Source organism: Toxoplasma gondii, chromosome V (genome assembly GCF_000006565.2).
Source record: "Toxoplasma gondii ME49 chromosome V, whole genome shotgun sequence".
NCBI lineage: Eukaryota > Apicomplexa > Conoidasida > Eucoccidiorida > Sarcocystidae > Toxoplasma > Toxoplasma gondii.
The window spans coordinates 1,176,617-1,197,574 of record NC_031472.1 but is presented as its reverse complement, the minus strand read 5'-3'; the positions used below and the strand labels follow the sequence as shown (position 1 = coordinate 1,197,574).

The window sequence follows — 20,958 nt, the reverse complement described above, 5'->3', positions numbered from 1 at the left end:
ACCACAGGGACATCACCAGGTGCGGGCCTGCGGCTTTTTACTGTTCTTCGTCTTCTGCTTGTTCGATGAACCACGAAGATCCTCCAGCTGTCGCTTCTCCACAAAGCGACAGCGGATTTCAGCATTGCCGCAGAAACGAAATTCGCTGCCATGGCGACAAGGCGCCTCGGCATGACGCACATGTCTCGCCTTCGTCTTCTTCGCATCTTTGTGACCGGCCAGAGACAGTGTACGAGCCTCAGCATGTCCACGCTCTTTTGCCTTTTCAGGGCAACCGAAGTCACGTTGAGGCTGACACGAGTTTTCCACACGGCGCAGTAGCCCCGAAACGGAAACTGACCGAACGTCACATGGTGGCTTACAGGAACTGGCCAACGACGCATCGACCCCGTGATGGCATTGGAACGATCTCCTGCCCAACATCATGTTTTCCTTCATCGACCACTCCATTTGTATCAGAAAGCGACACAGAGGCGTCAGGCATTTCCTCTGATTTTCTCCTTGTTCGAGAACCGATTATCCGAACAGGAAACCGTAGATCACTTTGGAGACGTTCTGCTGGTACTGGTTGTCAACAACACCCACTCTCCTCAGACACCCTCACATGTATACAGGAGAGTCTTTTTCGTGAGGAAAGGAGCAATGCGCCAAGCCATGAAGCCGTGCCTGAATTCCTGGCAGAGATAGCCGTCCCTTGGTCGCATGATGTCTCCCCGTCTTCCGCGTCTGAGTCAGTGTCATGCGAGTCCCCAGATTGGTGGAGCGCGTCATCGCGGGGGTGCCACACCGTGCACAGGCCTTTCAAGACCCTGCATGCTGGGTCTTCCTTTTTCGTCACTTCACCCACTTTCGATAATAGAGGATCTGACCAGGACATGCGTGCAAGGGAACCCGTTATTCACAGAGGAGGTTACCAAGTCTGGCACAGTTCTGGTGGAAGGGACAGAGCAATTTTGTCTGCGGAGGTAGGCAACGAACCCCGCCACTTAGGGAAGCACGCTAAATGCTGTCTTGCAGAGTCCCAGAGACATGAGGCATAACGAGATGGATGTATCTTCGCTGGCATGGGCAGTCCTGATGTCCATACTGGATCCTTGCATGCGGCTGGTGAAAGCGGAAGTTGTAAAAAGGGTTTACTGCGCATCAGGCAGCAATATGCGCTTTCAACACAGGCGTCCATAAAACTTTCTACTGTGCTTTGTCGTAATCAGGGTCACGTGGACAATGAGCCCATTGTGGCACAGGGCGCGCACCAGGAAGGTGGTGTTGGAGATGCTAAATGCGTTGGAATGCAAAGTGAGAATGTACATTTGCTCGGCTGCCAAGAACATCAGTGGCCTGTGAGAGGTGAGGAGACTTGTTTACTATCACATGGGCATGATTCCAGCTCCGACACGTCACGTAGTGGGCCCCGTGAACTTAGGTCCTATTCGACAGATTGGCAAGACCGAGAATCTGGCTACAATCGAGGAAACGAGGTAAATGGCGATGACCCGGCATGTCAAGCCCATCATATTGGCTGTCCGACCCCTTGCCCTGAGGCCGGGTCCTCTCCGCCTCGTTTCTCTTCACCTATGTTATCTGCATCTTCGCTTCCTGCTGGTTCCACTTGTCTCTCTTCGCATGGATTTCATACTTCTTCCTCTCTTCTTCCCTCATCTTCTCTGACTTGCTCGATTCCCTCTAAGCCTCCTCCTCATCGTGTGGATTCCTCCACTATCTTGCCAGTGCCTGATACGACTCCCGTCCTCGCATCGAGTCAGAAATCGTGTTTCAGAGAGACGGACCCCTGCAGTTTTGTGAAACTAACGGACGTTCCCACACGATGGGTTGCTAACCTACCAGATGACCATTCAACTTCAGAGGCTGGTCTCCCTTTTGTGAGACAAACCCAACAGTATACCGCCTCGAGTGATACTACTTCACTCTCACGTGGTAACATGTTCTGTGAAGAACAACAGGAGGGGATGAGCACGTCATTACTGTCGGGATCCGTGGCCCCACAAACCACCGACAGCAGGAAAAACGCATTCGTGCCTCGTCTTCAGGGAAAGGGCGGATGTTCGGTTCTCGCCACGGCGGTAGCTAATGCTGCCATCAGCATTGCCGAAGAGGAGCCTTTGTCATTGTCGTGCGACAGAGTGACGAGATCTGTCTATGACACACCATGTCATTTGCATGAGGATGAATGTGCGGGAGTTCTGTCTGCGTTTTCTGTTCTACCGGTATCCTCGGCTTCCTCATCTGATCGGAACGCGACGCCCACATCGAGTGCTAGCAACCATTCACCATTACTCGGTTACAACATACCACAAAGGGGAGGTGACCTCCAGGGAATGAAGACAGCAGGGGAATTTCGGTGGGTGTACCGAGGAGTGGAAGAGGAAGACCAATGCGACATTGGACACAGGCAAGGCACAGGAAATACTGGACACGCCGGACAAGGAACAGATCGCGAAGGCGGTAGCTGCAGTCTGGCAACTCCAACAGAAACCAGTCATGCCGGGCGGCAGCTGGGTGTGCTACAGACTACGGCCACGAGGCAGAGGAATGCAATCGAACGACAAGGACAGGAGCAAAACAGGCATCAACAGATGCTGCATGGGAGCACTGCACAACACGACGAAGTAGAAGTACAACGTGTGAATGGAAGCAACGTGAGCGGATCCGAAGCGTCATCGTTCCCGCCATCCCCTTCTGGCCATTTGGCGTCCGGTAACGGTGCCAAGGACAGCGACCAAATAGCTGTTTCTGTTTTGACTACGCAAGATAGCCGCTTGGAAAATAGTTGTACATTCGAGGAAAGTGAGGAAACGCATGGTGCCTTCGCCGCTTCAGGCAGAGCTACTCCCGGCTCGTCGACCCCAACGGCAAGTGCTTCCAATGAGTATTTTGATTTTAACCTGAAGGGATCAGACACAGGGGAGTATGCCTCTTCTTACTCAGAATGTACGAATAACGTGAGAGACAAAACAATGGTGAAGGAGGAGGCTGTAAAAGAAGACGTGTATAATAGAAATTCACCACGCTTGCCGATGTCAACATACCATGAGCGTCAGACGTCATGGCTTCTAAATAGAAGTGCGTTTTCACACACGACGTCCTCGCTCTTGGAAACGCATTTTGACGACTGCACCTTAATCAACAGACCTCCAGTGGATATCTCTTCGAGCTCGGAACATCTGTGGGTTCCTTATTCGTTTCGTGCTACTCACCAGCCTTTATCTGCTCCTTCCTTGTGTCCTAAGCCTCCCCGAGTGCCCGATGCATTTCCTGAGAACGACACGGATGGGATTGCGGGAGCAAACGCTATGGCTGAAGACAAAGAACACAAGAACCAGCATGATCTCCGGCTCGCCTCAGTTCAGGATGAATCTGTCTCTCGCCGAAGCACGGGAGGTTTCAGTGGCTGTTCGCTATCTGGCACTGATGCCGGGGAGACCCCGTTAGGCATAGGCAACGAAGACGAGGAACCGCTGGCGGTGCAGCCGTCAGATCATTTGCATGCTACCGCATTTTTTAGTGCGCTGAGGACACATCCGGTACTGAGCGAAGGAGCCGGCGGGAACCCCAGACATGGCGGACAAAGCCTCAGAGCAGGTTATGCATCTCAAGAGGAATCGGAGATGGTAGCTGTGGTAATGGGATGGGGTCTACGTGCTGCACATAACTGCAAAGACAATCGTGAATGGTGTCCGTTCTTTTCGGAATTCGAACGAACAGGGTATGCTCACGAAGCAGCCATCGTTGTGAGCCGGGGAGAGAACCATAAAAGGGCCGCGCCACTGCGTGCTTTTTCGCTATCACCGAACTATAAAACGGGACTTCATTCGACTTTAGGAAAAACCGAACCTGGCATGTCCGCATCTACAGCATTTTGGTCGGACCCCGATGACGATAAGGGCATTCCGTTGGAGAGACAAAGTCCACAAATAGAATCACTTTCCTCCTCCTGTTATGACCATGGCGAAACAGCTGATCTACTAGCCCGCGGCATCCACGGAGCGTTCGTGGCAAACTCGACTGTTCACGAAGCCGAAGGGGGCACCGGCAGTCTGTCAGTCTCGAGAGGCAGCCCGTCGACCTCAACGTCAGGGAGGCAGCAGTATAGTCGCGAGAGTGGCAACGCAGCCTCCACCATCTTTTTGCGTTGGACTATGGAGATAACACGTCAATTCGCTTCTTCCTCGCACGTCGGGCTGAACATAACAGAGAAGCGAGAAGATTATGACCCGGCGACCGAACCTGTTTTCACGGCAGGCGGTGACTCCTCATGGGACACGTGTTGCATTTACTGCGACCCTCTGTCGGAAAAGAGGGGAGACGCAGAACTCGAAGAGAGACGAACTGAAGGAGACGTTGTTTCCTCTCGGCTGACCCTTTGCACAGGCAGCGCTTCCAGATCGTCCTACTATGTGCTGGAACGGCAAACCGGAGTGGATCGCTTTCGCAACAGCGGGTTTGCCCCCTGCCGAGGCGCCTTCGTTCGCGACACTGTCTGTTCGACAACTTCGATGGATCTGTCTCTGTCGCCCCGCATTCTGTCCTTGCCGACTTCTTCTCAGAGTTTCCCTTCTCGGTTGTTCTTCCCAATCGTCTTTTCTCTGCTGCCATCTTCACTCCGCATTCCTTCTGTGGCAGCCTGGCCCTCACCAACGTCCCAGTTTAATTCGTGCTTTGTGCTTGCTTCTTGCTTCGTAATCAAGCGATGGATCCGGCTTCCCGCCACAAGACGGAGGCTGGCCGTGTGCCCCGGCTTAATTGTCGTGCGAGAACTCCTTTCCGGTGAACGAGACGGTTTGCTTTTTCATTCCCTCAGTGCGGGTGTAACGACTAAGGAGGGAATCTGCGCGCCCACATCTTCTGCCTGTGTTTCATCACGTCTAATTAGCTCGGTGTTTTGTGACTCTCTTCTGTTGAGAAAGAGAAGACGATCTGCTCCATCATTATATGAGGGCGAGAGCCCAAGGGCGGGTGACAGCACGCGAGAAGAGGGGTGCGATTTATCGCCCGAGGGGCGTAAGGAGTTAAACGAGGAGGACTCCGTTTCCTCTGCATTTCCCACCCTTCCTCCAGACGAAATCCGATGTGATGTGGGCGCTCCGTGCCTTCGACAAAGTGGGAACGCCTATCAATCAGACGAGACGACTGCATGCCTACGCCAAGGCGTGGGAAAGCGGTTCTGTGCTTTGAAGATCCAAGAGTCATTTGCAGACCAGAGTAGAAGGGGAGAAAAATGTGGAGGAACAGAGGAACCTGATGCAAGAGAGGAACTTTCGCAACGAGTTACCTGTCGACGGAGTCACTCCCGTCAAGGCCAGATCCTTGTCTTACTTACTCCAGGTGGGCACGAGCAAGCTTGGTTATCATGGGGTGCGAGTCAACATGCATTAACGGGCGTGGAACCTTTTGTAGATAGTACGCATGGAGGACTCAGCGAGGAGGCTCAATCACGCGACACGAAGGAAAGCGGTATGTATTTGTTCAAGCAAGTGGACAGCGGTAGCGGAGACGGGCACGAGAGCGCGACCGAAAGCATTATCGAGTCATGCGACGGAAATCGTCGGACTGCGGTAGCTCGAGGGAGCATCCAAAGAGTCGTTTTGATATCTTCTTTTAATGCTCCCCCTGTAGGGGTCTCTCCTTCTATCGAGGCTTCCGCCTCTATTGTCGCTTCTTGTTCCATCTCTGTTTCTTCGTTTACCACTCTTTACCTACCAGACCCCACCCTGGATTCCGGCGGATACCAGCTAGCAAATTCGCTGTTTGACCTCACATTATTCGGGCCCCATTCTCGTAGTCCTTTCGCGGGCATACCCAGGAGCCACCCGTTAGCCAAACGACGAAATGGTGGAGAGGTTACTTCGGTTTCCTGTGTTGCCGCTGAAGTCACCGCCAACGCTCAGCATCGGAACTCATGCGGAGACTCGGCAGATTCTCGAGATGTCCGGAGGTGTTCTCCCTCTCTGAAGCCAGCTGGGCCAACCGATAGTAAAGCCGTGACGGTAATCGACAACCGCCACGGTTGTGGACAAGAATGCTTGGCTTCATTGCTCCCGAAACATGAGTATTCTCCAGTTGATCGGCAGCTGAGAAGAACATATAAAGACACTCTGAACATGTGGACTGTGAACAGAACTCGACGGTCTACGCTGCTGTCATATCACCGACATTGGGTGTTTATTACATCGGCCCGTTCCCCTCTGCTTCCACCGCGGCATCAGACGATAGCGCTCTTCGCGGCTGCTGTATGCGTTGACAACGACCGTGAGCAAGATACCACTCTTACCACGGATGCTGACAGAGCAGGAGCAGGAGAGGCAGAGGAAGCAGGCAATGAAGAGGGATCAGCTGACGGGAACTGTCAAAACGCCAGCGATCATACCGTTCCCGATAGGGAGCCTCAAGTTTTCGCAGCACTGTCGCGCAATGCTCGTCGGCATTCAGAGCTTCCCGATTTGCGGCGACAAGACAGTAGTGAGAATGAAGGGGCGAATGCACACAAACATGGCCGATCATTGGCGAGTGAAGAGAAACACCCGAAAAAACGCGAGGGTGAGTCGAAAGAAGCAGAGAAGACAGACTCAAGCCCAAGCAAAAAGAAACAACATGCAACTGCGAAATCGCCGAAGGACGTGCAAGATAACAGGAGTGAAGGAAGAACCCGACGAAAACGCCCCCTCTGCGAGACGAGCAATGAATCTGAGAAGGCAGATGGCGGCAAGAATCGTCCAGTGCGGAAGTCTCCAAGAGATGGACAGACAGCCAAAAGCGCATCTAAGCCAACAGCAAAGAAGCCGCCTAACCGCGACAGGCAGGGTGCACGGGCAAAAGGAAGAGAAAATAAGCAGAGTGATGGGCGAGGAACAGCCGGTGAGAGTGAGGATCAACGGAAGGAAGAGATCGCGCAAAACGACGCTGGCTGTTCGCCTGGCACCTCTACAGCAGAAGCAGGCCATCGGCCTCAGACGCGTAACGCAAGGCGAAGAGCACAAGAACGTGAAATGATGAACACGCTAGATAATGCTTCTGCTGACAGAATTGACAGAGCTTCACAACTCCTAGCGCAGGTAGGAAGTCAGGACGCAAAACGTGAACGAGAACGAGGAGAGCTGAAAGAGCAAGAGAGTGCTTCTCCTGACAGAACCGCCGGAGCTGCAGAACACCCATCCAAGCAAGTTGGTGATGAACCCAAAAGCGAGCAACAGTCATGGAACGAACATGAACGGGGAGACGAAGGCGCAAAGACAGGCTTCGCAAACTTGCCGTCGCCAGGCCAAACGGGGAATACTGTTGCTCCGAAGACTCCGCAAAAAGCACGTGGGAGGCGGGAACGCAGGAAACAGAAAACTCCACAAGACAGTGCTGATACATTGGAAAAGCCTGTCTTCATTCCTCACAAAACGACGGGGGCGCATCAGCCTGCAAGAGGGAGAAGAAGACGCCTGACCAGCCCTTGTCGTTCAACGCCAGACCGCCGAATTCGACGCCGGATGCAGATGGACCCATCCGTGTCGTTGTCGCTTTGTGTCTCGGTGGCATCTGCTGCACTTTTTGCTTCTCCATCCGCTACATCATCTGCTGGGGCTTTCGCGACAACGACACAAATTGGAATAGACCAAGAACGGACAATACAGGAGACACATCTTCGCGCAAATATGCAGGCGAGTCTCCTTTCAAACCAAAGAGCCACAGCTGAAGGTGGTGTGCCTCCTCATTTGCTCGTCCCTGGAGGAGATGCAAGACTTGCAACGATAAATGCAGAGGACAACGAGAAGCCGGAAAAGACAGAGGACAGGAAAGACGAGCTGCGAAGTGGGACGCAACAATCGAGAAACGAGAATTCAGCCAAAGAGCCGACAGCAGATCGGTATGGCGAGGACATAGTGGCTGATTCGGGGACAAAGGACGACTTCCCAGTAGAGCAAGGACAACGTGTAGAAGCTGGAGCTTTCGCGGATGAAGAAGGGCTTCGCGCGAGGCCAGCTCTGCTTGCACTTCTGCGAGCCCGGAGCGAGGAAGAAGAACGCGAGGCGTTAGAAGGAGGAAGAGGAAAGGAACCTGGAAGCAGAAGAAGCCTGCGCCCCCGGCGACCGTCTTGGCGACTTTGCCAAGCATTAGAAGATCTAGTGTCCCCGGGAGACGTTCTCAATCGGGGTGTGTTCCTCACACCCTCTGAGGCAGAGCCCAACGAAGTCGATGGCGAGATGGAGCCGGGGGGTGTCGGCGAACAGGTGAACTCCGTTTCTGTCGACAGGGATGCAACAGAACAGAATACAAGAGCGACGCCTCAGAAACGGTGTAGGCGGCGGACGACAGGGCGACGTCGAAGCGGAGCCCGGCGAAAGGTCGGCAACCAAATCCGTGTTGCCTCTCCTGTATCCGCTCCGTTGCAACGGTGGGAGGGGACGCGACCGCGTCCCACTATCCCTACAGCCCGAACACGAGAGGCATCCCCTTCTGTCTCCCCAGAGAGAGCAAGCAAAGCTTCCACCTTCGGTTCTTTCATTGCTTATTCTTCGTCGACAGGTGGAGTAAAGGCGATTGCCGCCGGGCCCCCAAAACGGGAAGGGGAAAGGTGGAATGTTGGATGTCAAAACAGAAACATGGAGAGGAAGAGAGTGACGCGACAGAGGGCCGACGGTTCAACTCCGGGGCCGTCTCTGGAGGCTAACCGTGGATCAAACGGAGAATCCCATACAGAAAACGGGAATGTGTTGAAGCACGAGCTTGCTCCTGGAAACCTTCCAATCGTGCAGGCCCAGTCGCCCACTCCGTTCAATATTCTCCTCTCCCGTCCTGCCGGAGAACAGCGACGAAGCGACGCGTCACGGCCATCCTCAGGTTCGTCTGTCGAGCGTGGCAGGACCCTCTTGCTGCCATCAGCGTTCGATGTGTTCCGCCCTAACCCACAATCCGGCATAAACTGCAGTGGAAACGTTCGTTCCCTGGATTCGACACTCACCCCAAACAGGCGTGCAACGGTGCCCCAGCTACCCCCCAGCTCTCCTATTTTCGCCTCTCGTTCTGCGTCTCCTGCGGCTACCTCGCGTTTTCCGCGTCTTTCGGGGCAGGTTCAGGCTCCTGAAGTTTTTGATCATCGACCTCAGCCCCGCCAGACCTCCACGTGGGCTCCGCACTTCCCGGCCGAGTCGCCATTGCCCGCAGACGACGTGGAAAATTTTCATATGGCTGCCATCGGGCTGACCACGCCTTCCACGCCTGTGCCGGAGTATTTTCTGCGTACCCGCCGAGGTCGCTCTCCGCAGCAAGGGTCTCGGCCAAGCCTCAGGGTCTCGAGCATCGCCAGCCTAACCGCCCCGTCTTCGTCAGTTCCGTCTCGGTCGCCCTCCGAAAGTCTACCTTTCCTACCGAGGTCGCCGATGAGTGGCCGACGAACAGCGTGGACGAGGCAAGTAGCGCACGAGCGGTTCAGAGAAGAAGTCGAAGGACGCCTCTTTGCTGCGTCTGTATCAGGTGCCGAAGCGAGGGGGAATTCTCCCCCTGCTAAGACGGCTGACGGCATACCTGAAAGTGCCCCACAGTCAGACCCTGCGGTTGAGTCCTTGCCATTTCTGCCCTCCACTGGTACATTTTTATCCTCCTCTTCGCCGCGTTTGTCCACTTTCAGCTCTCGGACTTCTCCCAACGCCAGAAGCTCTTTGCATGCTGCTTTTGCCAGTCTAGAAAGAGGGGAGGACATCCATCCCAGCGTTTTCCGCATTCCAGCGGGTCAGCGGTCTTGGCAGTCGGTTTCCCCATCGCCCTATTTTCGTCGTGTGCGCCCGGTCCGCCTCCTGCGCGCGAGAACTTCCTCGCGAAATCGTCGATTTGAGTCGCCGCGTCGAGGTGAGTCGTCGTGGGCGCCTTCTGTTGCATCCTCGAAATCACCGGGTGTTGGTGATCAATCGCCGACTGTTGTGTCAGCGCGGTTCTGGAGAGGGTTCTCTCCCACTTTCTCTCCCCGTACCCACGACGGGCAGCCACGTGAAAGCCTGGAAAGAGCTCAGCTGTCGACTTGTCCCACTCCTCAGCCATATCTCCCAAGCCCGCCTGGTGTCACCGTTCACTCGTGGGACCCGCTCGAGGCTGGGTGAACAGTGAATTTTAATTATATCGCCGCTGCCGTTGCATCCATGCCCATGTTCGTATCTGCCTAGCTGAACACGGTCATATCAGTATACGCGTATTTATACATAAGTGTGTGGGTATCTGTGTGTTCCTGTTTGAAGCATCCCTGCAAGCATATTCTCTGTCTCTGTCCATATATGTATTCATATATATATATATATATATATATATATATATTGTAGTGTGGAGATAGCAGGTAAGGGTGTCAGATATACAAATATATGTAAGCGTATACATTTTTATCTAAATGCTTTCACCAATACATCGTGCATATGTTTACATGTCTATGCCTGCAGATGTATATATATATATATATATATATATATATATATATATATATATATATATATATGTTCACATACGAATAGCATGGAAATGGCTGCCAGTTTCGTCCGATGCGTTTGTCCCTTCGTACGTTCACCTTTGCCAGCGTCTCGTTGTGTGTGTCTGCCACTCTTCTGCACATCACAGAGGAGAGTCAGGCGATGGGACAAGGATAGTAATGTCTCTCCTTGTTTGATGTGGAGATTGGTTTCTTTGTCGTTTGCCTTAGCTCGTGCATGTCCGTCGGTCTTCGTACTCCGGGTCTTTCTTGAACGACGTTTTGATTCAGGTGTAAGGGGACGATGTTTAGACGAAACACGTAGAAATAAGAGGAGCCGCGTCCGCCAGCTTCGGGAAGCAATGATGATAGCGAGGGAGTGGCTCTGTAAGCCCCGTGTGTATGACGTAGGTGACAGGCAAAGAGTGTTTGTCATCGTACTGTCCGTCTTCGGTTTCGAAGCTCACCGCTTTCCTCATTTGACTATACGAATATGTGGAACAGTCGCGGAACCGACGAAAACAGGAAGCGTTTGGGCTTTGGGAGAACACCTTTTCTTTCTGGAGTGAATATCCCTGTGCATTCTATTGAAGGTTTGCATGCACACAAGCGGCTGACCGGCGAGTGGGCCAGAATCCTTTGGAGTGTGTATGTTCACGAAACATGCATGTCCATCTGCCAGACAAATACAAATAAATTCGTCATTCAATAAAATAGCCATGCATCCTATAGCAAAATGGACACCCTGTCGGTCGACTACGGACGACCTACTTGTGGAATAGTACTACCAATAATAATCAAAAAGATCACATTATGTACCCAAATAATCACCCATTCACAGACCACATTTCGAGTCCCTCCCTCCACCGTGATACAGAAAGGCATGGACACCTAGACAATCGTTAGCATGTGTCCAAGCGAATGCACCTCTTAGGCTTTGACCTAGTGCAGAATTTGTCTCTCTCAGATGAGGTTGACAGGCGAAGCACGTCCTTGAAAACGGATCGCCGGTCGGGACGCTTCGCGGGTTGCAGTGCAGACCTTGCCGAGTAGGCTCATGTATATGTACATGCAGACGAAATTGCAAATAATCATACATACAAACAAGGTGATGGGACAAAACGATCAACTGTGAGACCTTAGGCGACAGCAGAATGCTTGCCACCGACTGACAAGCCTTGGACCTGTTGTGTTGTTCATGGCCATCATGTTAACTGCATTCAGCACTGCGGTATCCCACGTCTACTTAAAAAACCAGCATCTGCATACAAACTGCTTGAACACCAGGACACTAACATTGGTATCCCGCTACTAAGAAGAAAACTCAACTCTGTATTGTGTTCACGAAGCGATGCGACTACAGTGAAACTTCGATTACAGACACAACCTGAAGCGATAACCCAACTCCGAATCCCCTAATAAAACCGACAAAAACAACTCCGGTCTCGAATATAGTCGCTCCCAGTACAAGAGCGCTAATTGATGCGGCAAGTAGGTTCAAAAGCTGTACAAATTATCTCAATTTATACATCGTCCCTGTCAACACTCTCAGAGTATCAAAGGGCTAAAATCCCGTTGAGCCTCTCACAGTCACTTTTCTCCCAAGCTGTCCCTTCTTCCCCCAGTAGCCACGCGGATCTTCATCTACATCCGCGGATATGTGCACGCATTACACTGGTTTACGCACTGCGAGCAACGCGACAGTCTCAGCGCTCCTCGGTACCTTACAATAATTGTGCATGTTTTTACATGGCCCCGACTACCGACAAAAGGGCAGCCTTGTGTGACACAGCGATGTTATCGTTAGAGTGGAGTGGCATCTCATTCGTTACCCTTTCGCTTGCCACCAACGACAGGGGTTGCACGTTCTCCTCACCCTTGCTTTTCTTTTTCAGTGAACTTCAGCTACCTTCCGAAACCTTTCCATCGCAAGCCACTGCGAATACGAAGTTAAAACTCGGCCTCGAGCGTGCCCCTAGATAACTAGCTGGGCATTACCAGTAAAGGTGCGTAGAACTTAGCTGTCTGAATCTTAGAACTGGAGATATATTCATCAGGATGCGTCCCTACGTTTTTGCGAGTGCGTTTTCTCTGTCCCTTGTCTACTCCGTTCTGAACCAGCGTCGCGCCTCTCCCGAGCTCAAGTCCTGTCGGAGTGCGGGGACACGGCGGTTCCATACAGACTCGGAAGATATTGCCCCGCCTGCCTGCTCAAAAGTCACGTCGCCAGCGGGTAGCTGGGCGACCGCTAACGCCAGGAAGGCGTCAGCAAGCCACAGTCGAACCCGCAGACACTGGAGACTCCACCACAGCTGCAGCGAGAGAACAGCCTTCAAAAGAGTTCTCGCCACCCGGGCAGACCACGGCGACAAAGACGAAAATGCCACTGGAGGAGGAAAATCATTTGGTCGAGAACAAGCGGATGAATCCTTCTCTGAATGGATTCCTCCGTCTCCTGTAGGAGCTTGTCTTTCATTGCACTCAAGAATCTGGGACTCTATTTTCTCTAAGGGGTCTTCACCTGCCTCACGTCTTCTCGTGTGCACTGTCGCCTTCAGTCCCCTCCACACAGTTTTGCTCGTTTCCATTTCCGTGGGGTTCTCGCCCCTGTGCGTGTCTCTCGCCTCGCCGAGGCGGCTTCGCCCGCTTAGTGTCTCAGCCAGCCACACGACCGGACCCACGAGGATGTCCAGCGCTCGACACACTGCCATGACGGAGCCCGTGGGGGCAAAGCAAGGCATGTCGGAGGCGAGAGGAAGGTTAAGACTCTCTGCACCAGGTAAGGTGTACCACTTAGGAACTGACCGCTGGCGGACTGACTCTGAATGGGCCCCTCCTAACTCTTCAATTCCCTCTGTTGTACTCTCAGCAACTCCGTCCAACGCTCTTGGTTTCTTGGGCGCCTCTCGCTTCTCTCCGTTCTTTGCTTCCCCCGTTCCTGCGCCTTCGCCCCCGCTATCTTCCTCAATGGATCTCGTTGGTGTCTTCGTTTCGATCCCCGTTCGACCTCTTGTCCGCGCCACAGCCTCGATTCTCTCGAATGCCTCTCCATCCGCGTTTTTCTGTCCCAGCACCAGTTCTCTGGTTCCCGTCGAGGCCTTCTCGCTTGCGGCCCGAGGCAAGGTCGATCCTCCCCGTTCTCTTAGGTCAGTGTTTTCCTCGGCTTGGTGGATCGTGGCTCCCGCCTCTGCGGCCCATTTCCCCCCTTTCCCGTTCCCCCACTCGTTCCCGCCTACTTCGGCACTTGCGCGCCTCCTTGTTTGCACCAAGCTCCCGTTTGCTTCCTCCTTGCGCACGGACAGGAACCGTCTGCAGTCTGCCTCCATTTCGTCGACCAACTCGTTCGACAGTTGGAGACCCCGGCAGCAGCTTTCGCCCATAGCCAGGAACCGGGAGCGCGTGAAGCCACCGAGCTGTAAGTTGAGAGACCGGAGAATGTTGGTCATTCGCAGAACCCAGAGGAGATCTCGAGGTAGGCTTTCAAGAAACGCGTTCACGGCGGAGAACGACGTCCCACGCAGTTGCGTAATCATAGCTTTCCTGTCTTCCACGTGAATTGCAGACCCCAATGCCGTGTACAGAAGGCGAGTCTGTGGCCGGTAAGTCAGAATCAGGGACAGCAAGTCAAGCGCAGCGTCCTCGTCGGGGTCCGGAACCCCGGGTGTAGCGACACCTCCATTGGTGATGTAATTGTGTTTTCTCGGGCGTCGCTGAGCAGTATAATCCTTCGTCAGAGGAAAGGGCAGCTGATGTATTTGACTGCATCCTGAGGCATCAGAGTGGCTTTGGGCGCTCTCGTCGCCTGGGAGACCCATCTCACAAATCGGGCTCCTTACAGTTATACCAGAGGCTTCAAACGAAATGCGGTGCGTCCGCGACGCACGCATCTCCTTTCTGGTCGGTCCACCTTTCCTGCTAGCCACTGCAGAACATTCTGTATTGCTTTCTCTCTCTGGGTTTACTTCGAGACCGCTCCAGTCCTTCACTCTCACATTTGCTTCTCGATCTCCGCATGCGTGTCCGGATTCGTGTCCGCCGCTGACCTCTTCTCCCGGGACGCTCCTTCCTCCAGCGAGAGCCGAGCTTCGTTTCCAATCCGGCGAAACCACCAGGCGGGCACCCAGAGCCCGGCACGCCTTCCTGCCCTCTTCAATGTCATTCAGAAGCAGCGCCTTCCACAGTTGGCTGTATGCGGAACGAAACGAAGGTTTCAGTCTGCAATAGGTCCCGTGGTCGATGATCACAAGCTGCAGGCGTCTTCGGCCTCTCTTCGCGTTTGGGGCAAGGGTGCAGGGACTCAGCTGGCTGTTTATGTGCTGGTCTCGAGCAATCGCAAAGTGACTCTCATTGGGTTCCATTTTATGACGTCGATCCTTCCCTTGGACTGCATGCACCCCCGAGACCCCATCACCTAGTTCGCCATTCTTTCCCCGGTCCCTTCTCTCGCCGGACTCACCCATATTTTCGGTAGGAGCCACGGGTTTGACAGACGACATGATAAGAAATTGCCTAGCGATAGAGGGCAACTCGGCTAAGTGTCGCGCGGAGGGCGAGTGGTATCTCGTAATCCCACTGGAGGCTCCTTCACCCTGCACTTCTCCGTCATCCGGCATCACCCGCACGAAGAGGTTCCCGGGGTGCGGGTCGCAGTGAACAAAGCCGTGGACGAAGATCATGTCGGCAAAGACGCGCATGACCAGCCGAGCAATATCTTCCTGCTTGACTCCGAGTTCGCGCTCGAGTGCCTCTGGGGTGTCCGTCACCTTGAGGCCCCGGACGAATTCCATGGTCATCACGCGCTCGGTAGTCCGCTCCCAGTCGACCCACGGGACGTACACCTCACTTTGGTGTCTGAACAGCCAGCGCAGGCGCATCGCGTTGTATGCTTCCTGTCGAAAGTCAGTTTCCTGGCGCATGTTTTGGCGGAACTCGGGGAGCAACCATCGAAACTCGAAGTCTGGAAAGGCCCAGGACACCAAGTGCATCATAATCTCCACGGTTTTCAAGTCGCCATGCATCTGCTCGCGCAGGCGCGGTCGCTGCACCTTTACGGCCACTTCCCGCCCGTCCCGCAGCCGTGCGTGGTGAACTTGAGCCAGCGAGGCGGCAGCGACGGCCTCCTGGTTGAAAAAGAGAAAAACATCCTCAATAGGCGCCCCCAGTTCCGTTGCCACGAGCCGAGCCACCAGGGGCCACGGCGTACGTGCTGCGTCGTCGTGAAGCGTGCGCAGGTGCTCCGTGTACGCAGCCGGAATGATGTGCGTCATCGTCGCGACGTACTGGCCGAGCTTCGTGTACAGCCCCCCGTGGCAACGGCACACGTGAAGCAGACGTCGTGCACAACGATCGTGCACGCATGACAGAAGTTCCTTTCTCGTATTTATAAGAGCCTCAATTTCCGCAGCCAACTCACCCAGTCGGGTCGCCATGGAGTCTCGAGGTGGATGCGATGAGGCGTCGACGTACGGGTTTATCGCCGAAGCACTCCACGAATTTGAGCTGTCGCCTCCAGGGCGAGTCGTCTGCGACTCGGTCTCGCAAATAAGAGACAAAGTCTGTTCTGTGGACGAGACGAGGGAAGAGGCGGGGAGAGCGCAGCGACCACCACCTGTAAGAAGACTCCCGCTCGCGTCACGTGCGGACTCGGTATTGATCCCAATCAATTCAGACTGTCCCGCATCCCCTCCAGCTTTCTGCAGTAGTGCTTTTTCGGACTTCGCTTCGGAAATCGCGAGACCTCGAAGGGAAGCGACACTGGTGTTCGCCTCACGGGCTTGTGTTTCACGTGCTCCGAGACGTTCGCGAACTCGCTCGCGCTCTTCCCGGAGAGCGATGAGCTGTCTGGACACCCGGTCAACACGACTGAAAGTGAGCTTGTAGTCGGCGGCTGCAACCATCAGGTAAAACATGCTTCGCACAAAGCGCACCACAGCCGCTCGAGTCCGGAAGACAGTCTCCACGTATGAGTCGACGCCTTCTGCCTCTGTCGGTCTCCTCTCGTCGACCGCGGAAAGGGCCCCTCGGCACGTCCAGGAATCGGGGAATGTCGGCCGCAGCCACGACACGAGTTGGTTCGTGACTTGCGCCAACTCCTCCAGCTGCCTTGTCAAAACCTGAGTAGCTCGCAGCGTAACCGACCCGAGACCCGCGGGGCCCTTCTCACCCTCTCTCATGTCCAGATCCTCTGGTGTCGCCATAAAAAGAGGTGTCTTGAAAAGAAGCACCAAGTCGGTCATACGCTGACTCAAAGTGTGCTTGTCCCGTTCCCTTTCTTTCGGACGACGGTCGCCGAGTTCCCCGCCGTTTTTTTCCGGCTGGATTACCTCGCTGGACATGCCGTCTCTGTCTACCAAACTGCTTGAGTGGGGAACCTGATTGCCACCTGCAGACGGAGTGTAAGTACTGTCGTAGTCTGCAAGCGACGCCGTTGTTCGATGCTCTCGGTCACGATCAAGAACCGGCGGGGTCGCAGACTCGCAAAAAGCTGGAGCAGAGGACGATAGAGAGGACGAAGCAAGAGGCTGTCGCCACCAAGCCTGAGGCGCGGAAGGGGAGCGACCCTTCAGTGCCATCACGCAGGGACGAACGCATAAAGATGTAAACAGATTCGCCGCATCTCTCTGAGGATCCGTGGCTTGGTCCAACGGGTCTGCTCTGTTGCCTGTGGGTGTCTCCGTCCCCGGCTGGGGTCCGTTCTGATGAGGTCGATGTATTGGCAGCGATGGATCTCTTTCAAGCCCGACGTGTCGGTCTATCCGATATTCCTGCAAAACGCGCTTTGCAAGTAAAGAGCCCCTTTTGCTGTGACCTCCCCCAACAACAGTCTCTGCCCGTTGTCTTCGGGGATCTTCATCTCTCTGGAGATGTTCCCCGAACTGTGGTCTGTGCTGGCAAGAGCACTGTTCCGACACGGACTGAAGAGCGAAGCGACCTCTTGACTGAGTTTGCTTCCACTCTGCTTCATCTTTGTTTCCTCCCTCCGGCTTGTCTTCTACGTCATCTTTTTCTGCCTCCCCCATTTCTTCGGCTTCGCCTCCGGTGATGTCTCTCGGCGTTGCATTACTGACGAACGATAGACTGGCCGGGCTTCGCGGTCGGCCTGACCCTTCCGGAGCGTTCCTCGCAGACGCAGGTTCGCTCTGAATCACGGCAGATACTCTCCAGAAGTCGTCTGGATCAGCATCTTCCTCGAGCTCTCCCTCCGAAAAAACAAACGGAAATTCTTGAACTCCGCCGGCGTCTCTCGCGTCGTCTTCAGGTATGGCGCAGCCACAGACTGCAAGTGCCAGCGCCGTTGCCCACGACGCGTCTCCACTCGAGGAAGAAGAATGCGCATTCGACGTTTTACTGAGGGCTGAAGGTGGACACAAAGGGAGGGGTAGCTTTGCGTCGCTTTGTCCCGCAGTGAATGACGACTGCGGGTCGATGCGACTGCGCGCTCTCGAAAAGGGCGGAAGAAAAAACGATACGCGAGATGATGGCGAGAAAGACAGGCGTGTCCTCCCTTTCCTCCGCGGCTTCGGTCTCACAGTCATGTATGTGCATGCACTGGTCTCCAATAACGGACACGAGACCAAGGGTGGCGAGCCAACGTCCCAGGCACATCGTGGTAGCCCCACTGTGTGTGGAAAAGAGAAGAAACGCGTGAATTCTTCACCCTTTTCATGCCTCCGCTCTGGCTGATTCGCTGGGAGTGACGGAGCGACACCGGCTGGGGTGTGACCTACAGACAGTCTTCTCCGGAAACACCGAAGCATCATTTTGTGAACCAGCGACATAGTATTTTCGGAACTTCTCGCTCTCCCACCTTCCTCATGTGGCGTGTCTCGGCTTCGCCAACAAGAAAATGCTGGCATGAATGCCTTTTGTCGAGAAGACAGTCTGAATTAAAGGCACAGACCACGTCCACTCTCTACAAAGGAACGAAAAGGACGCGAGCAATATGAGGCATCTACGAGGGTTTTCTGGCTTCGATGAGCGCCTGAAGAAGGACAAAGAGAGGAGAGTGGAAAGGAACGCGCGACATCATGGTTGCTATCCCCCGGTCTCTTTCGGAAATCAGAGAGGGACGAATAACAAAAGGACCCATATATGCCAAACCATCCGACGGAGTTCGGAAGAACAGTTTCCCAGGGCACTGATGCAGCGTGGCTCGCAGAAAACGCAGGCGACGTGCAGGCCGGCCGACGTAGAAGCGAGAAAATAAATGGAGATACGCGGATGCACAGCGAGCAGCAGACAGCAGCACGCAAACTCAACACTGGTGGATCCTAAGTACAACATAGATGGACATGGGTTGGCTTTCATGGAGCTGAAAGGCGCCATACGAACGATACCAGACTGTAAGGTCGGAACACCGATGGGCTGTGACGGACAGGCAGGGCACCAATGTAGTACATAACCTCAACAAGATAGAAATTGTAGGCCACATAAGGGATATTCGTGGACTGGTGAATGCAGACGGAGAGAGGCCCGTTTTGCCTTCACAACAATCTTTCCTACGCCTCTTGTTTCGAATCTAATTGTCATAAAAGCTGCACGCCTTCAGTCCCTGCACAAAAATACGGCTACTGACAGAGTCAATAACACAGCTCCAAGCTTTCAACCGTTTCCAGACAAAGTTTACTGTTGCTTTCGGCCGTTTAACGAGTCTCTCTCTTCGAAACCGCCTCACTTGCGACCGCTAACCGTTGTATCTTCATGGACTTTCCCGACAGAGTATTAGCGGAAGCAAAGGACAAGGTATTCATTACAAAGGAAGGGGAATGGCGAAAGCTGATGGAGACCGTATTATTAATAGAAAGAGGTGTGTGGGGCTCTCAAAGTGCCAAGCCGTAACAGGTTAAAGGCGTGGTCCGAGCCACTGAGCGCATGCGAGCAAAAAGCGAGACACGACGCGGCTTGTCAAGAAGCACATGTCCTTTAGCGGGAGTTCCTGCGGTCCACATCCACAAAGTGAGCAGCAGAGGCCGAGAGGCAGGAGAAGCAATCTTGGATAATCGTCTGTCATTTCGTCTTCCTGGTAAAACAACAAACGGACAAGTCAAAATGGACAATGCGATGCAGTCGCCGGTAGTTCTGCTGCCCTAAGCGCAGTGAGTAAGCAGCGCGTGCTTGCTGTGTGTTCTGACCAGTTGTGTTAAAAAAAGGAATTGCCAAGCATGTACTTCGTTGAATAAGAGGGCGGCTCACAAGAGCTTAGCGGTTGCATGTATTACTACTAAGTGAAGGATTATTTCCGCTCATGTCTTTAGGGGGATGCTCCATTGCGATTCACCCGAGCAGCGTGCCCCTGCAGCACGGCAAAATCAGTCGACATTGATGATGCATGTAAGTTGTGTGCTCCGTCAGTCGTTTGTTGTCAAGCGTTCTTCCTTCCCTACCAAATAGACTGGGTGCGTCCCTTCATTGCCTCTCCTCCGTTTAGACAACGCTTCCGAGTCAGTGTCAATTACCCACTCGATCGATCCAAGGTTTGCCGTTGTCCTTGCAAACATTTGGGTTGTTATTCTACAATTTTGTCATGAGCATGAGGACAACATTGAGAAGATATTGAAGGCCTCCCCCGGCTCATATTAAGCTATTGACTCTCCCGTATCAGAACATTTGGCTCGCGATTAGAAACCACTGATTTGGTGACAAGGCATGACCCTTTTCGAGTCTCCATTTGTGGTTTATCATTCTCCCGCGAGGACCACTTAAATCTGCAACGCCTTTGTATACAACCAGCTTGTTAGAGACGTGGTACCGATACTGCACCTAGCGAGAAAACCCAAAGACCGTCGTGGAGTTTAGAGCTGAGGCTTGACAGTGTCAAAATCTGTAACTAGCCTCTCCCTTTCTTGATAGGGCGCAGACTTAAGGGGAGCCACAACATTGCGCCAAACAATGTTGCTGCATTACAACGCCGTGTGTCTATGAAACAGGGGCAATTCACACTCACGTTACCCGACTACATCACTTCGACACCACCCGCAAATTTGGCACCCTCTTTCTCACATGACACGACGGATATGGCGGGTCAGTGAATCGGTTCAAGTAGAAAAACGAGCGAGAAAATACATCAGATTGGAAGGCACCGCTGATGGCTCGTTCAGAAGTACTTCGGGCCACCAAGACACCAACACCGCGTCGTGTTAGAAATGTCGAAGTTGTCTGCTCTCGATCAGATGATCAACGGAGTCGTAACGGGTATCCATATTTTCGAATACCTTCTTTGTGCAGCGAGTCGTAATGAGTCGCCATACCCAAACACTTTTGTGTGCCGTGCCTGTGCGTTTCTAGATAATACAACGATATTCAGCGATGCGAATGTTCCTCCCCATTATCAGTCGCTGAGTCCATTCTACGCCAAAAATCGTTTCCGACAGCGTCCTCAACTCGTAGAATACACTTTTCCGAGGCACATGTATGTGCAGGCGGGTGAGTCAGGGAAAAATACTTTAAATATATTCCAGCTCCGTACACAACATGCATACACGAAGAATCTTAACCGAATCAAGTGG

At 53.5% G+C, this 20,958-nt stretch overlaps 2 protein-coding genes across 2 annotated transcripts; one reads left to right on the top strand and one right to left on the bottom strand.

Annotated features, from left to right (window-relative positions):
• Positions 1-1,064: 1,064 nt before the first annotated feature.
• Positions 1,065-11,215, top strand: TGME49_213635 (hypothetical protein; the record flags this gene model as incomplete). The annotated part of the gene is made up of 1 exon (XM_018779613.1): positions 1,065-11,215. One exon carries the CDS (start codon positions 1,065-1,067, stop codon positions 10,095-10,097), a length of 9,033 nt encoding a protein of 3,010 aa, XP_018637897.1. The 3' UTR covers positions 10,098-11,215.
• On the bottom strand, positions 10,315-19,987 carry TGME49_213620 (ABC1 family protein). Its single transcript, XM_018779612.1, has 2 exons — positions 19,646-19,987; positions 10,315-19,472 (listed from the first exon to the last, which is right to left on the bottom strand). Exon 2 carries the CDS (start codon positions 18,307-18,309, stop codon positions 12,556-12,558), a length of 5,754 nt encoding a protein of 1,917 aa, XP_018637896.1. The 5' UTR covers positions 18,310-19,472; positions 19,646-19,987; the 3' UTR covers positions 10,315-12,555.
• Between the last annotated feature and the right edge of the window lie 971 nt (positions 19,988-20,958).